We start from the raw sequence: 18,046 nt of genomic DNA on the forward strand, positions 1-18,046 counted from the left end.
TCCTCATCATTTTCTTTGGCCTGAATGTGTTACCGGGAGCCTGCTTGTGATGTCACAATCTGACACAACTGCTCAATTATTCAAGTGCAGCGAGTAAAAGGGAATCACTAGATTCTCTAGAGACTAGACTACATTATATACTGACCACAGAAAAAAATAAATGTTCGTAGAGAAGACATAGTTGGCAAAGGGAGGGTGTTATGAATGATACAGTCATATGAAAAAGTTTGGGAACCCCTCTCAGCCGGCATTATAATTGACTCTGCTTTCACAAAAAAAATATAAAAGTGGTATGTCTTTAATTTACCAGGAACAGCTAAGTACTGGGATGTTTTCCAAACAAAGATTTTTTGAAAAGCAGTATTTGGTTGTATGAAATAAAATAAAATGTGAAAAACTGGCTGTGCAAAAATATGGGTACCCTTGTGGTTTTGTTGATTGTAATGCCTGTAACAGCATGTAAAACTGATGACTTTAAACAAAAGTTGGTTGGATTATGTTGTTAAGCCTTGAACCTCATATAATTGTCTGTTTAATCATGAGAAAATGTATTTTAGGTGCCTAAATGCAAGTTGCACTTCTCTTTGACTCTCTGCTGAAGTGAGACAGAATGGGATCATCAAAACAGCTCCCAAAAGATCTGAAAAACAAAGATTGTTCATTGTCATGGTTTAGGGGAAGGCTACAAGAAGCTTTCCCAAAGGTTTGAATTGTCAATTTCGACTGTAGGGAACGTTGTCAGGAAATGGAAGGACACAGGCATAGTGGCAGTTAAACCCAGGCATGGCAGACCAAGAAAAAAACAGGAGCGGCATAGGTGGAGGATTGTGAGAATGGTTGCACACAACCCACAGATCACCTCCAAAGGCCTGCAAGAACATCTGGCTGCAGATGGTGCATCTGTACATCGTTCAACAATTCAGCGCAATTTGCACCAAAACATCTGCTTTTTATAAAGACCAAATAACTTAATTTTTGTCTCATCAGTCCAAAGCATTTTCTTCCAATATGAAGCTGGCTTGTCTAAATGAGCTTTTGCATACTCCATGCAACTGTATCTGTGGCGTGGGCGCAGAAAGGGCTTCCTTCTCATCACCCGGCCATACAGATGTTTTGGTGCAAATTGCACTGAATTGTAGAACCATGTACAGATACACAATCTGCAGCCAGATGTTCTTGCAGGTCTTTGGAGGTGATCTTTGGGTTGTGTGCAACCATTCTCACAATCCGCCGCATATGCCGCTCTTGTACTTTTCTTGGTCTGCTAGACCTGGGTTTAACTGCAACTGTGCCTGTGTCCTTCCATTCCCTGACAACGTTCCTTACAGTAGAAATTGACAATTGAAACCTTTGGGAAAGCTTCTTGTAGCCTTCCCCTAAACCATGACAATGAATAGTCTTTGTTTTTAAGATCTTTTGGGAGCTGTTTTGATGATCCCATTCTGTCTCACTTCAGCAGAGAGTCAAAGAGAAGTGCAACTTGCATTTAGGCACCTAAAATACATTTTCTCATGATTAAACAGACAATTCTATGAGGTTCAAGGCTTAACAACATAATCCAACCAACTTTGTGTTTAAAATCATCAGTTTTACATGCTGTTACAGGCATTAAAATCAACAAAACCACAAGGGTACCCATATTTTTGCACAGCCAGTTTTTCACATTTTATTTTATTTCATACAACCAAATACTGCTTTTCAAAAAATCTTTGTTTGGAAAACATCCCAGTACTTAGCTGTTCCTGGTAAATTAAAGACATACCACTTTTATATTTTTTTTGTGAAAGCAGAGTCAATTATAATGCCGGCTGAGAGGGGTTCCCAAACTTTTTCATATGATTGTAACTAAAAGTTGGACATTAAAGCTTGCATTCTTAGTGGACCGTTTGGATTTAGCACACGCACGTGGATCACACTGAGGTCCAAGCAGCTCGTGTGTAAAGTGAAGACAGCGGAGTCCCATGAGACTGCATCTTCCGCGATGATTTACAGCCCCTGTCAGATACAATGAAATAAAATGGGTCAGTGTGATGAAATATATCAGCCGCACACTTGATGAATCAAAAAGCTGTGACGGAATGTAGGTAGCACTTGAAATCAAGCCTTAAATGATGTGCTCATGTTATATTTATGTGAGCACAATAAGGCACATTAATACGCTCAGCTTACGTCACATTGTGATTTAGTTGGGGACAGTGCTGGGGAAATGAAAGGAAACAATTGTGAGAGACTCAACAATTAGTGCTTTGCCGAAATTGGCATGTGATTAACTGCAGACTAAATGCCTGGCATTCCAGAAATATAATAGATTAGTTCATACAGCTCTCACCGCATTGCCCTCATTTGTTTTGACTGCACAGACAAGTGGAAATCACTGTTTGCCAGTGTGGGTAAGCGCTTCTGTGTGTGTTCTTTGTTTTTCAGTGAGTACTTGTATAGAAATATCGGTGGTGTTGTCATAAAATGTGCTGAGGTGTCATTACATAATAGAGTTGGCTGGGGAGTGCATGTGTGTGTGTGTGTGTGGGGGGGGGGGGGGGGTTACCAACAAAGTCTGGTTACATATTTTCATGAGTGACAATTTGCTTCATTTCTCTTCAGTTATCTCATTGTATACTTTTCATGTCTTCCATGATACTACAGTAGAAGAAATACAACAATAATTCTCAAAAGATAAGTCATAAGTAATCGATCATCAAAATAGTTGTTTGTAACTCTTCTGTAGTTAGACTTGACAATCAATCAACTAATTGTTTCAGCTCTAGAGGCCACCTTGGGCACCACATGCTGTTTTGATTCTGTTCCTAAACCAGAAAGGTCACAGAACTGGATCCAAAATGTTGTTTCAATCCACAAAAGAGCTTGAGGTGGAGGAAAACCACATTTAAAAAAACAAAACATACAATGAAAGTGTCTCATATGTCCTCCTTTTATTCTGTGGCGCTAATGAGAGGTTTCCCTAAAGCTACCAAAGTGCTGCAAACTTAGTAAAAGCTAAGTCTGGTGATTAACATAAATGGCCTGTAGTGTGCATGTAAACCAAACTGTTTACCGGTAGTTAGTGGGTGAGCCGTACGGTGTTGTCTCTGATGAATCAGCGTGATGATGTGGCTGTGCCGTTCAGTCGGAGTAATTCAATGTGCTAAAATGAATGGCTGACATGCTGATGATTGTTATAACTCTGCACAACGAGCATGTCTGCCAAACTATAACATTTGGTTACTCATAACAATAGGACTGGGAAGGAGGTATGGCCATAGATTGTTGTAAAACAGAGGGCAGTGTGGGTGGAGGGGTAGTGGGGTGGGTCTGGCATACGCATGTAGCCTCAAGCTCACTACTGCATTCACGCTCACACTACTACAACTGCACTCAGTTGACCCACATCATGCAGAGATAAAGAAAAAAGGAGGGGCTGGGACTGGGACTGCTGTGGAAGAAAATGGAGATCTACTGATCACCTCATGTTTTAGCAGTGAACTGCTTTCATGACCAGTCTGTTAGTTAGGCAACAGTTAGGCAATCTTTCAATTTCAGAGTAGTGATAAAAGCAGACAGTTGATAGTTTGGACTTGTTCACTTGTATCATGTAAACCATGACCTGAGCAATAACCTTTGGGGAGGCAACTGGAAATGCAACTTTTAAACCAAAGTTAACTTCAGTTAATCAATTTATTTTCTGGGATAGGCTATGTGGCCTTTTACGTTGAAATCAAATGCATTTAATATATCAACTTTTCTTCACATTACTTTTAATGAAGGACGATCACTTGCAATTAATATTTAGAAAACAATTATAAAAAATATATTGTTCCACATTAACTCCCTAAATACATTTGGTCGTTTGTCCCACGTTAACAAAATTCAACACCTTCATAAATTAACCAAAGCTGCAGGATGAGTGGAAGACCCAGAAAGCAAACCTAATGATGTTACATTTTCGTTTCAGTGACCTACAAACTTAGGGATCAGAAAATAGCTGTGAGCCAACCAAACCCGGTCTTCCCTACCTTCCTTTAATATCCTATTTATGCTTAAACTCATGGACATAATAAAGAAGGTTAAACTGCTGCAGTGCTATCCAATTGTATTTAAAAGAAACCAGTGTTACCTTGAGGGACAAATGGGACAGCTTCTCTCAAGCGCTGCTAGGTGGAAACATTGAGCATTTGATGGAAACAACCGCGCACCGGTCACGAAGAAGCAGCACCGTCCATTTCCGGTTCCGGGTCTTGTATTAGAAACGTCGTGTGAACGGCGCGACCAAACAGAAAGTTTTCACACAAAACTTGGTGGTTTGAGTGCGTTACACTTCTTAAACTTGTTCGTTTCAGTTTGACATTTGCAACGCAAGCGGTCTGATAAAAGTCAAAGGAGAAATTGAAAGGTTTGTGAGTTCGGTAAAGCACGTATTCGGCGATGTTGGCAGCTCGTAGAGAGCAGTGTGCTAACGTTAACTAGCATGTAGCCGGAGAGTTTTGGCGGATTCAATTGTTGTTAGCTTGTTAAGCTTGTGTTTTACTGCTTGTTAACACATGTCAGACAATCTAACATTAAAGCTATCAGTTGACAAACAAAAGTAAGTTGTTGGGCTGACTTAATTGGTTTCTAAGAGTACATTCTTGCACGTATGTGTTTGTGCACATGTAAACAAAGTGTGTGTGGGAGGGGTTGCCCTCATGTAGTCAATATTTGGGACTTTCACATGATTGTCTTGACACAGTCCCAGACGGGGGGCTACAGTTCATGGATAGGTGCGTGTGATACTATGGTTCCTCAGTGTGACTGAATGATGATGCTGAAAGTGCTGTATATCTCATGATGTTCTGCAGGATCGGAGGATGTCTCTTCCTAAAAAGGAGGTGGAGGAGCTGAGGCCATGGGTGGAGCGCACTGTGAAGAAGGTTCTTGGTTTCTCAGAGCCCACAGTGGTCACTGCGGCTTTGCACTGTGTTGGAAAGGGTCTTGACAAGAGGAAGACCATAGGTAACTGTAACTTACATTTGTTTGTCCACATACATTACAATTGCAATCAAGATTCTAATTGAGACTAGATGCGTTTTGCACCCAACAATACCACAAATCGAGGATCACATGTAACTCCCTTCTGATTTGTGAGCTTTCATGACTGTAATTTATCGTATTTACATTGCAAATGCAGCCATAGGTTAACCGAATTAAAACTAGTGTTTGCTTTAGCATCAGTGTCAAAGGAAAAGATTGCCACATTTTATTTTACTATGGTACCACTACCTACAGATCCATAAAAAGGTTTAAATTGAATAAATGAATCTAAAAATTAGACCTTAATTTGGATTGAAATGTCTTAAACCAATGTCGTCAAAATGCCAAAACATGGGGAGGAAGGCTTTTTAAATCACTTTTTTCTGACTTTGCTATTTTAATAACGATTTATACCCAAATGACTTTCATTTCATTCTGAGTGGCATTAAGCTGTATGAACCCTGTTGCAGAGATCATGTTTTTTCCATGCAAGTAATTTTGCTCTGTGGTGAAGTGATTATTATTTAATTGTGGCACTGATCAAAGGACTACTGGCTTTGTTCTAATTATTTCCACCTTAGACCAGCTGCGTCCCTTTCTTGATGACTCTGCTGGAGGTTTTGTGGAACGCCTCTTTGAAGCTTTGGAGGAAAGCCGCAGTGCCCGTGGCAATAAAGGAGGAGCAGACAGGAGCCGCAAAAGAGACCTTAAGGTAAGCAAACACCCTCACCATTTTTGTATTGCCACTGCATAGCTAAATCATTACCATAAGTTTGCCAATATAGTACAGTGACTAAATAGAAATGCGCTGTTACAAAAGTGAAGTCAGAAAATCAGTATGTCCATTAGGGCTTTGACTCCGAACTTCGTTATTCGAATATAATTCCAATATCAAAAAATAGATCAATATTCGAACGAATATTAGGCAGCCCTTAATATTCGAACCTGGTATGGGCATTATTATACAATTTTACAATTAACCTGGCCGTTGAATTGACAGCAGAAGTGCTTGGGCTTGCAGTAAGGGGGCCGTCCTATACTGTCCCTGTGATGTGTCGGTTGATCTCGCTACACGCTGAGTCCAACATCACTGGGGCCGAACTGACAAATCACTCGGCTCACTTACGAGCCTCACCTGTGTGACTGGTTGGCTGTGAGCGAGTCTCTTTGTGAGGGCAGCCCTCTGCCACACGCACACAAACAAACACACACAGTATGTGAAGTCATGTTACTGTAGACAGAAATAAATACGCTCAGACTTCAGGAAAATAATACCGGCGGTGATCCGGTCGCAGCCTAGCTTAGCCTAGCCTATAGATTTTCCAATTAATTGAATAATTTCCCCCGTGTAGAAATGAACTCATAAACTCTGGAAAATGAAGTGTGGGGGTTTGGATTGAGCAGCGGACTTTATAACCAGCTAGATTATACGCCGTTCCTTTTCTTTGGCGATTTTTAAGGGACATCAGGCCGCCGTGGTTAATGTTTACATTACTGCTACCATGGTCGCATGTTTAGAACTTAGGCTATGGAACGTCACACTCGCCCCAGTTCCGCAACAACAAGCAGACGCATTTAAACAGAGAGGCGCAACAAATTTACTTACTGAAGGCATTTAATGGTCAAAATATTATTAAAAGATATTTGAATATTAATAAACAAACTAACTTCAAATATGATTTCTGGGCAAGAGTTAAAGCCCTAATGTCCATAACAACTGCTTAGTCCGATTACTCTAAAGAAACATGTACAACATTTTCTGTGGGTTATTGACAAGCATAACATTATTTTGGATAATTCTAATGTTTAAAAACATTTATTTTTGGCTTAATGCTGACATGTGATACTTGCTGGTTTGTTTGTAGGATGTGTTTGGTGACGAGTCTGAGCCTGGTGCCGTGCGAGTATCTCCGGACCCAGGAGAAGTTGCGGCCCCAAAGCGGAAACGTGTCCCTCGCTTCCAGGAGGTGGAAGAGCCAGAGGTCATACCTGCTCCTCCAACCGAGAGCCCCGGCATGCTCACCAAAATGCAGGTATGAGATGATTTTCTATGCGACAGAAATTTCCACCATAAGTAGGGCCCTATGAAATCCGTTTTATTTTTTTCCAAATTCCGTTTTATTTTTTCACAAATTCCGTTTTTTCCGTTTTAATCTCATGATTTCCGTTTTTTTACAAGTAACACTCATTTCGTCATCAGAACGAGTGTCTAATTATTGCGAACAAATAATATTCTAACAATTTAATCAGATATAAGGCTAAATTTAAAATACATCACAACATTGCACTGTTTTTAGTGCTTAAAAAAAGCGAAAAAACAAATTTGTTGGGTATAGGCTATAACAGAAGATAAAGCCATTCATTTTGTGCTTCAAGTGAAACATTAAATATTATTTTTACATAAATAATAAAGTCCTTATTAACCTTGCAAGAAGCTGGACTAGAGTGAATATTGGACAGGCTTTCTAACAGCGGGCTGCAACACCAACCTACAGTCTATTGTGCGACGGAGAGCTAGTTATCATTAGCATCAGCGTTAGCCGACATCACGGCAACAGCTGAATAATGTAACACATTACACAAGTTACACTACATGAAAACAACGGGCTGTTGTAGACGCTAGAGTTATAATTGCGTGTAGGAAACTTGTTGAGACTGGAATTTCGTACCACAGCGGCCGTTCCATAATACAACACTCCCTTTAGCAATGGCTGAATATAAGACCTCCCTGTGCTGTGTATCTGCGGGAGCGAGCAGGGTTCAACATAACTTTTTTTTCCTACTGGCCCGCCGGGCCAGTGGATCTGAGTTTTACTGGCCCCTTGTATATTTTCACTGGCCCTGCACACACTTTTTTTTTCTTCATAATTTAGTGTCAATAATTATAATACCTGTATTAGAAAAATAAAGAAAGATAACCAGATCTAAAGGGAATATCTATACTGTAACAGTATAGATATTCCCTTTAGATTTGGTTATTTTTATTTTAGTTAATTATATGAAATGTTGATATTGCTCATACACATAATATAAAACCAGGCAAACATATTGAATTAGAAGCCTACAACTGAAAGTATGTTGAAAGAGTCGGCCAGTATTTTAAAGTCCAGTAGTTTGATTTTATGATTTTTGATTGTTTTTATTCTTGAATTTGGGCAGTTTAATGAATAGTTCACCTGCAGAAGTCATGTTCAAACATAAAAAAAAAATAAGAGATGAAGGTCTGATCATTCTTTGTGGTGTGGTAGGCTGTTTTTTACTTTCTCTATATGCATTAGGGATGTGAATGTGTCGACCGAATGACCGGTTTTCCACTTGCGCTCAAGTTGACTTTAAAAATAGAATAGAAATACGAAAATCAGGGGGTTATGCCGTTTTTTTAATGGGATATTTCACCGTGTATGTGAGTTCACGTCTGGTCGTGAGCGCGCTGCAGGAGTGTCACTTCTCCATGAAGTGTCAGCTTCACATAAGAGTCCGGTGTGGGACCATTTTTTCAAACTATTGATAAAAAACAATGCAGTGCAAAATATGCAGCATAAGTTAAACGCTCGTCTGAGACTATGACGTTAAATCACCTTAGAAACACACAATGCGTTCGTCCGATCACAGCAGCGTTTCACCGTGTGATCTCGCCAGCGAGTGAGCCGCCGCGCAGATGAACTGTGGTTTGTGGCTAAAATAATAACCGGGGATATTCTCCCCGTTAGCGATTTCAATGGGAAAGACTTCCGCGATTTGATTGAATGTCTCGAGCCTGAAAACACAGTGCCAAACTGCGCGACTATAGGAACTGTACAGTGAGCGGAGTCCCTCCGTTCGTTTCTGTCTACAACCGACACAATCACCGGAGACGCATTCACAGCGTTTAAATAACGCCTCTCATTTGTATTACCATTGGGGCTTGTATGCAAATACTGTAACATTACGGTGGCAGATAAAGGAAAAGCGCAGTTATCACTTTCTGCACCTCAACCTCTGCTGTGGGAAGAAAGAAAGGGGGCAAAGCAAGTCGATTGATTTGTCGACTCGCAGGCGGACGGTAGGCAGCTCTGCCAACGGAGCGAGAGTGCACCCGCTTCTTGCTCCACCTGTCAAAACGCCCACGCATCGGTTGTCCATTAAAAAATATATTTAATATTAGGTTTATTATATTGAGTCTTAAATAAACACTGCTTTCATTACGACTCTCAACGCGCATTTCAATGAACCATGATAGTCTACAAAAAAGGTAGTCTACAAAAAGATACTGAACTGTGATTGGCCAGTCACTGGCCCGGGCGGGACAGTGACTGGCCAATCAACTTGCCCTGCATATGATTTTACTGGCCCCGGGCCATCGGGCTATACGTTATGTCGAACCCTGGCGAGTGGCATTAATAACTTCAAAACAGTAAAGGTTTAACATGATGACGTGCTTTTAGATACTTTAATCATATGCCGAATTTATAAACAGACCATATCATTAACAATAAATTAAGTTATGTACATGTCAGAGTTACGTACATGGATACATTCATAAGTAAACATTTAATAGACATATTTGTGAAAGGGGTTTGGCGCCGTGTGTTACATTACCTGCAGCCAGGCTCTACTTTTCACGGCAGTAGTTTGGTCTTTAGATGTCGCCAAACCAAAATTCCTCCCTAGTTCTGCTTTAATTTCAACCGTGTTTTTTCCCTTTGCCTTGGAAATTGAATTTCACCAAAATAATGGCGAATTCCGTGACATTCCGTGTTAACAAGCAGATTCCGTTTTTATTGCCCGATTCCTTGATTCCGTCCGTGTTTTCGTTATCGCGGAAATCATAGGGCCCTACATAAGTTGTTTTGAGTTTATGATAAACTTCCTCCATTCACTAACCTGTTCTCTGTATTATTAGATCAAACAGATGATGGAGGCAGCCACAAAACAAATAGAAGAACGGAAGAAACAACTAACAATCACTTCTCCTCCTACTCCTGCTTCAACAGTAAGACATTAATAATACTTTTATTATTTCAAGACTTAGTATGCTGAAAGACATGCATCAATAATTTCAGGCATTGCATTCAATATAACACCATTCTTATTTCGCTCTGACTTTAGCGGATGTCCCTTCCCATGTCACAGTCACAAATGGAAAGCCCTCCAGTCTCCCGGCTTCTTGGCAATTCAGCATCTTCAGGTGGTGGCTCATCTATCGCCCCCTCCCAGGCTGCCAGCTTTATGAATGATGCTATCGAGAAGGCCCGCAAGGCTGCTGATCTCCAGGCCCGCATTCAGTCCCAGTTAGCAATGAAACCCGGTATCCTCGGAGCCTTGGGGAACACTGGGCCTCACAACCTAGTGGCACTAGCTAATTTACATGCAATGGGAATTGCCCCACCGTGAGTTAAATTACAGTATATCAAAAATGAAAGGGAAAAACTTGGAGAGTAATTTGTATTTGTTGATGTGGCAAAAATGCATTGCTTTTTGATTGGCTTTTTATAGGAAAGTAGAAATCAAGGAGGTGAACAAGCCAACGCCTCTTATTCTGGATGACCTGGGAAGGACTGTAGATGCCAGTGGCAAAGAGGTTGAACTCACACATCGCATGCCCACACTGAAAGGTATGTGTACAGTGGTCTTATACTTGTTCACACACAATCTTAATTTTTTCGCTTTGGTGTTCTCCAATACATTTTCGTCTGTCTCTGAAGCGAACATTCGGGCGGTGAAGCGGGAGCAGTTCCGTCAGCAGCTGAAGGAGAAGCCTGGTGAAGACTTGGAGTCTACGTCTTACTTCGACCAACGTGTGTTTATTACACCAGCACTACGACCTCGCAAAGCCTTCAAATTTCACGAGCAGGGGCGCTTTGAGAAGATTGCCCAGAGAATTAGAACTAAGGTTGGAATTAACTTCTAAACTGGTGGTCATCAGCTGTTATCTCAGCCTAGATATTTGGAATAGACAAACAATTTAAACATGGTTAAATTAACTCGGTTTGTTTTGTCCCTCCTGTGTTTGATCTTGCCCCCAAACAGGCCCAGCTGGAAAGGTTGCAGAATGAGATTGCCCAGGCAGCAAAGAAGACAGGAATCCAGGCGTCCACCAAGCTGGCACTGTTTGCCCCAAGAAAAGAGATTGGAGATGGAGAGGTGCCTAACATTGAGTGGTGGGACTCATTCATCCTGCCCTCCAACGTGGATATGTAAGAAACTACAGCTCACCCAGGAACTGAACACTTAAAACACTGTCAAAACCATCCTTCATACATTACAACCATCATGGTGAAGCTGTAGAATACCTAGATTTTTTTTGTTTTGTATAACAAATAATGCAGTTTGTACTATCAACCCACTGTAGTTAACTGTCATGTATTTCCTCCTTATCGTATAAAGATCATCCGACACCAATTTTGAAGAGTTTGAGCTCTTTGGTGTGACCAACCTGGTAGAACACCCTGCCCAAATTAGCCCTCCAGGTAAGTGTATTAAGTGAGCAGTATTTTGTATGTGCTTGCTCTATATTTGGAATTCATTATACATCTTTACCCTGTCTACAAGCCATTACACTCTATAAACTCTCTTAATGGTATTTATTTCCTTACTACCATAACAATTTGCTGGAATGGTTGTAATATTTATAATGTCTGTTTTCTTACTCAGTCGACACAGATAAGGCAGTAACTCTGGGCGTATATCTAACAAAGAAAGAACAGAAGAAACTGAGAAGACAGACACGAAGAGAGGGTCAAAAAGAAGTTCAAGAGAAGGTTCGTCTGGGACTGATGCCTCCACCAGAGCCCAAAGGTACCAACACACATTAATATTACTACTACTACAAAAAAAATACGTTCTATAGGGAATGTCACTGAGGGTTTTTTTTTTTTTTAATTTTTCTAAGTACGCATCTCCAACCTGATGAGAGTGCTGGGGACTGAGGCTGTTCAGGACCCCACGAAGGTAGAGGCCCACGTCAGAGCACAGATGGCCAAAAGACAGAAGTAAGTAACACATCAACCTCACCTCATTTCTTGCATTACTATGAATATTTTTTGAGTTTTAAGCTTTTCTGTGCTTCCCTCTTTGCAGGGTTCATGAGGAGGCCAACGCAGCCCGCAAACTCACAACAGAGCAGAGGAAAGAGAAGAAGGTCAAGAAGTTAAAAGAAGACCTCACAAATGGTGTTCACATTGCAGTGTACAGGTGTGCATATGTAGGGAGAGAGTGCATGCTGAGTGTTTTTGTCGCAACATTGAAGCAGGTCTTAATTTAGGCACCTTACCTTTTCTGTTCAGGATCCGCAACCTGCATAATCCTGCCAAGAAGTTTAAAGTGGAGGCCAATGCCAACCAGCTGTACCTGACGGGTACAGTAGTTCTGCACAGAGACATCAACCTTGTTGTGGTGGAGGGAGGTAAGGGACAACTCTAACGCGCCCCACACACATCCTACCTCTACTGCGCGTCTACCTCGCGTCTGCGTCTGACTTTTGGTCACAGACTGTGAAATCAACGTAGAGCGAGCACACATCCAACCTCAGACGCACTGCTGAGGCGCGTCGGAGGCGCGTCGGAGGCACGTCTGCAGCGACGCTCCCCTTCACCTCAGGAGGCTCGCCTATTTTTTTCTGAGAGCAGCGCGTCTCTCTCGCGTCTCTGTGCTTTAACTGATAGAGAAATACTCTGCTGACAGTCATACCAGCAGCATTCACTCTAGTTACACGTTTACCCGGTGTGTTTATTTCAAAATAAAACATCCCTCAGTCGTATACGCGAATAATCCCTTTATTTCACGATTTAATTGTGCAATCAAAATCCGAGGGATTTATAACCTAATTTTCAATTAGTTCTGGCATTTCATTTTTGGATAAATGACACATATAGAGATCCAATATAGTGAAGAAATAAAAAAGATCATGATGAGCGCAACAGTTTTCCGTTGCTCTATCTGTGTCTACGGCCTTCTTCTTCCCCGACCACACCCCCCTCTCTCTCTCCCGTATAAATCAGTAAAGTGATTTTTGAAATACTCTGCTGAGAGTCATATTGACTTCATACTGGCAGCTTTCGCTGTAGTTTCACCATTTCCTGGTGTGTCCCCTTCAAAATAAAACTTCCAACAAGCGAAAATATGGCAAAAAAAAGAAAAAAAATGGCAATGGGGCGCACGGATTACTGTCCAGACTCAATATAAATCATATGCATCATAGATGACATGAAAGAACTTCATTTTTAATGGGAATTATCTATGAAAACTCTATGTAGAAAGATAGGGCTTTTAGAAGCAGCGCTGCAGCAGCAGCTGCTGAGACGTTGCATGTGTGTCCGAGAAAAGTCCGAGAGAGGCAGCAGTAAGGTAACGCGACGCGCTCCAGAGGTAGACGCAGGATGTGTGTGGGGCGCGTAAGAAGCACCAAAATCAAACCTGTCAAAGCCCAGTTCAATTTGTCTTTTTTGAATCTTTCTGATGTCTGAAGTTCTGACATTTAACACTAATCAATATTCTTCATTATGAAATTGAGAGATTTTGATGATCAACTATAAACTTCCTTTTGGGTTGGTCAATAACTATTTGAATCTTTTTCATCAGGAATGTTGTCTGTGTGTGCTTAATACAGGTGTCATAACTTTATTTAAACTTTATACTATTTAAATCCACATATCTGCTATTTGGTTTATTCTCCCAAATGTTTTGAAAAACATTGACATGTAATTATTTAATGACAACTGATCAACACTTTGCTGTTTGCTCTCAAAATAAAAAAATGTCTGTATTGAATTAAAACATTAAAAGTACAGAAAGCTGTATCAAACAAATGATTTATAGACAACAATAACTGCATATTATAATGTTATGTCACTTTGTTGGGTTTTCACTGTGGGGTTGCAGAAGAGAGAAAGCTATGGATGCATGAGTGGGGTATGGGGTATCTTTGGGTGTGTTATGTAACAATAAGTGTATGATGAAGATACTTGTGTAATTCATAGTTCTTTTCATTTTCTTCATGAAAAACTACATGCTTATTGTTCTTGTAAAAAAATGTATATCTGCAATCCTACAAGGCTTTTTTGTGAGGTTCTACAAGGTTTTATATTCTGTTATCCTTGAGAAATTAAAGAGGTGGGATAATAAAGTCACATTGAATCTAAATTCTCATTCGTTTTAGGTCCTAAATCACAGAAAAAGTTCAAGAAGCTGATGTTAAGCCGGATCAAATGGGAAGAACATAACAGCAAAAGAGATGGTAAGAGTGGCTTGACTTTTGAGGCTTGTGATAGTCATAAAGCATTTTACTCATTTCAGGTGTACTGACATTTTTATCTTTAAATCTGAATTAGACCCAGATGCTGATGATGACACAAAAAGGAACAACAAGTGCTGGTTGATATGGGAGGTGAGTGCTCATATTCTACTACAGACTGATGTGGAACCCTGTATAATTAATTTGCTTTATTTTGTTTTGTTTTTCATCTCATTACAAGTCTGATATTTCCTCTTTGTTCTCCAGGGCACAGCTAAAGATCGTAGTTTTGGGGACATGAAGTTCAAGCAGTGCCCAACGGAGAACATGGCCAGAGAACACTTCAAGAAGCACGGCACAGAACAGTACTGGGATCTAGCTCTCAGCAAGAGTGTGTTGGACGGCACAGATGACTGAAACCTACCCGGAGAGCATGTAGTGTTTTAGTCAGCAACCCACTTCTACACAGCCTCACAGCCAGTCAGCCCTCATTACCGACTGGCTGGCTTCAACTGGGGATATACAGATGGAAGGACATAATCAAGAGACTTGAATAAAGACAAAGAGGAAATATAAACCTGTGAGGATGTTTTTGCAAGAGTGTGTGTGTGTGTCAGTCAGTGTTCATCCCTTTGGTTGTAGGCTATTCTCTCAAGGTATTGTGTTATGTTATTGAATACAATCTGACAGATTACACTGTGTGATCTAAATTAATTTACCCAAGAGCTTAATGCGATGATGAAAAATGTCTGACATGACTTTGGTGATGAAACCCCTCAATGTACAATGATATTATTCCCCGTTTGAGTAAAATACACATCACATCAGTGAATGGCTGCACTACTATGGTTATGAGACTTAATTGTAGTCATTACAGATAAATTCCGCAGAAGGGAAAGTTCGTTACAGTCACAGCCTTAAATAAACTTCAAAATGTAACCGCCTTGTTTCCTGTTTTCTTCCGTAAATTGAGCTCACTTACATCTAAATTTCTTTAACGCAAGACATTACGCGGTTTAAAGCTGGGTTTTGTGCAGTGACTTTCATGTTTAAATAAAGCTATGTCTTATAGTAAAGCACGGGGGCGTGTTTCCCCGGTAGTCCTCATTGCATTAGTTTCTTGATCCGCTGCAGCAGCAGTACAGTGATCAGCAGAAACATGGCCGCCGGGTCTGGGGCTGCAGTCGGCCACGGAGCACGAAGCTCCAACGCTGCTCTGGAAGCCTCTTTGGACCGCCGGTTTCAAGGAGTATCCAACACTATGGAGGCAATACAGGGACTCTCGACCTGGTGCATTGAAAATAAAAAGCACCACGGCCTTGTCGTTCGCTACTGGATGAAGTGGCTCAAGAAATGTGAGTAGCTAACCCGCCGTCTAGCTCATTTTAGCTAATTCAAATCCATTTCTGCTTCGGCAAAACTCAAACTGGTGACTCAAATTGTGGTACATTTCTGCGAAGTGCAATGCTACCAAAACAGTGTTGATTAACAGTGAATTGTATTTTTGTAATTTTGTAATTTATCGACTGCATGTTTGAAATGATGGCGTTGTTATCGCCACTTGAAATTAGCCGCTAATGCTATGCTAAACTCACCGTTAGCAGTGTTTACAGTTAGGCCTCCCGGGGTTCACTGTCGAAGATACGCCATACACTTCCCTTCTTATCTCTAAAAATGAACTCTTGTGATAAAGGTTAGTTAAAATATGTTAAGCTAGATGTTAGTTCATGTCCACTTAAGTCGGGGCTTAAATTTGTGTGCAGTGTTCCTAAAGCTCGTTAAAAAAGTTTATCACATAAACGAGTCTAAAATAATGCCCTATTTGGTAGGCTATTAAATAACTTAAATGAATCCGGCAAAAAAATTACACATGCTAAGACTAAAAATAAAAAATGTTCTGACGTTGCAATTCGAAAAATAAATAATTAAATTTTTTTTTTATAATTTACAAATGCCTCATTAACATCACGCAGATCATCATTGCATGAACTTAAATGTATGCAAGTGAAAAATGTTAATAATGATAATGGCATTTTGGTGTGTATTTTGAATGACCTGAAATATGATTTGATGACATGCCAAAACAATGAAGCAGGCCTACATCTTAGTTTCTTCAAATGGACCAAATTTTAATGCAAAATTGTCTCTAACCCAAAGCAGTTTGAGTTTTTTTTCTCTGAGGTTGTGGTGGTCATTCAAAAATTGTTCTTATATTGTGATATAGTGATGCAGTGGCTATGATTTTATGTAGAATTGGTTGGTTGGATACGGTAACGGTAGAGGGCCAAGCTACCATCATATAATTTATATTTTTCCTTTTTTATATACTGTTCTTTTATTAAGCAGGACACCAGTAGAACAAGGTGCCAGTGAGGCGAACACACCAAGTTAAAAACGGCTATATGTCGGTGTCGAATAGTAAATCATTGTTTACACTAACATCCTCTAAATATTTCCACAAACTTTTCGTAAACTTATTTGTCTCTACTTTAAAAACTTGTTTTCATTCAAAATGTGTTTTAATAGTCACCTAGTTGCAACTATCAAGTGAATCAAGTAATGAAGTTTTGGGCCATATTTTTAATTCAAATTCATTGTGCATTTGTCCAGACCAGACTATATTATTCTGTTATATGTTACATTTGACAGTTTGCCTGTATATAAATAACCTTTTAGCTACATGGCACCAGTCCGGTGTTAGGATAGCTGTAATGTAATTAAGACAGTACAACACAGCACCCAGGCCTAATTTTACTGCAGTAAAATTAGGCCTCCATATAGCTCTGGTTTACACGTGAATTGTGAGTTCTGGGTACAAACTTGAAATACTGCAATGGTGTTAAGAAGTCCAACTTTACTCCTGGGATTAGATGTGATCCTAGGTAGTACCTATGGTTGCCATTGTCAAGTACAGGTCCTGTAGACAAATTAATGACATTATAGGGCAGGGGTGGCCAACCAGTCAGAGACTTTTATTTATTTAAAAAAAAAAAAAAAAAACGGGCCCCCACACTAGGACTTGAAACGGGCCCCCAGATCGTTAAGGCCGCCCCTGTGATAATGACAGGACTGGACTAAAGACGACAGGGCAGTCATTTTCAACAATGAACATTGTGTGCACTGCCTCACACACAAACTCTCAGTTCAACCAAGTCCACAAACAAAAATATAACAATTTAAAATAGCGTTTTTCTCTTATTATGCATGTTGCTTTGTGGGACTTACTTTTAGCATGGAGAGAGCTGAAGTGGCGCTGAAGATTTGAAGCCTTGAAATGCGCAAATGACACCTGGCATATAAGGCACAATGGCTTGGCATAACGTTCAACAAAAAATATGAACTCTCCCACTCTGTTTCGGAGCGAACTTGACACAAATAGTTTACTCACGGAAAACCTCCCTCCAAGCTGAGCGGGCAGTTTTATGTTGCGTCCGCACCAAACGTTTGCGAACGTTATGTTGCGTCCTCAATTAAACATTTGCGAACAGGCATACACATAGGGCCTACACATTAATAAAATAAAAAATTAAATAATAGACAGCATGTAAAACGAACGTAAGAGCCGCATGAAACGTTTGCGAACATGCACACACATAGGCCCACACAAAAAAAAAGTATATAGGGGAAGGTGGGGTGATTTGTGCATTTTGGAAGTTGCAAAACCCCTTGTTTCTAGAAAACCGTGGAAGAAATTGGAAATGTGACCACATATTTAAGAAGAGCCATCCATTTGACTCATCCTGTAAAGAAGGGAGACACAAGGAATAAGATATAAGCACATTTAAGCTCAAAAAACTGTGTTTTGCCTTTCAAAGTAAAATTTCCATGATC

At 40.3% G+C, this 18,046-nt stretch overlaps 2 protein-coding genes across 4 annotated transcripts in view; both read left to right on the forward strand.

Annotated features, from left to right (window-relative positions):
• Positions 1-4,248: 4,248 nt before the first annotated feature.
• prpf3 (PRP3 pre-mRNA processing factor 3 homolog (yeast)) lies at positions 4,249-15,154 on the forward strand. 2 transcript variants are annotated; one of them, XM_080040213.1, is made up of 17 exons: positions 4,249-4,387; positions 4,833-4,986; positions 5,586-5,716; positions 6,870-7,037; positions 9,887-9,976; positions 10,093-10,373; positions 10,480-10,598; positions 10,689-10,876; positions 11,014-11,180; positions 11,371-11,453; positions 11,638-11,781; positions 11,876-11,975; positions 12,064-12,177; positions 12,270-12,388; positions 14,141-14,218; positions 14,313-14,368; positions 14,483-15,154. In XM_080040213.1, exons 2-17 carry the CDS (start codon positions 4,842-4,844, stop codon positions 14,630-14,632), a joined length of 2,133 nt encoding a protein of 710 aa, XP_079896339.1. In that variant the 5' UTR covers positions 4,249-4,387; positions 4,833-4,841; the 3' UTR covers positions 14,633-15,154. The 2 variants fall into 2 exon arrangements, with proteins under 2 accessions (XP_079896339.1, XP_079896340.1); XM_080040214.1 differs by lacking the exon at positions 4,249-4,387 and adding an exon at positions 4,491-4,579.
• A 220-nt stretch (positions 15,155-15,374) lies between these two features.
• LOC307259437 (threonine--tRNA ligase 1, cytoplasmic-like) overlaps positions 15,375-18,046 on the forward strand; it is a gene marked incomplete at its 5' end in the record, with an annotated part of 41,555 nt that continues 38,883 nt past the window's right edge. For both annotated transcript variants that reach the window (XR_013845159.1, XM_080039275.1), the window contains one exon: positions 15,375-15,570. Coding sequence is in view for 1 of the 2 variants with exons in the window: in XM_080039275.1 (XP_079895401.1) it covers positions 15,375-15,570 (196 nt within the window). The remainder of the gene's footprint in view (positions 15,571-18,046) is intronic.

This window comes from Ammodytes marinus (genome assembly GCF_949987685.1).
Source record: "Ammodytes marinus genome assembly, chromosome: 13".
Lineage (NCBI taxonomy): Eukaryota > Metazoa > Chordata > Actinopteri > Uranoscopiformes > Ammodytidae > Ammodytes > Ammodytes marinus.

What these genes read in the sequence shown, in the direction of transcription:
- prpf3 (XM_080040213.1), top strand. Translation starts at nt 4,842, where the DNA reads ATGTCTCTTCCTAAAAAGGAGGTGGAGGAGCTGAGGCCATGGGTGGAG. An exon ending in GCAATGGGAATTGCCCCACC is followed by an intron (nt 10,374 to 10,479) that starts GTGAGTTAAATT and finishes GGCTTTTTATAG; the next exon opens with GAAAGTAGAAATCAAGGAGG. An exon ending in TGCCCAAATTAGCCCTCCAG is followed by an intron (nt 11,454 to 11,637) that starts GTAAGTGTATTA and finishes TTTCTTACTCAG; the next exon opens with TCGACACAGATAAGGCAGTA.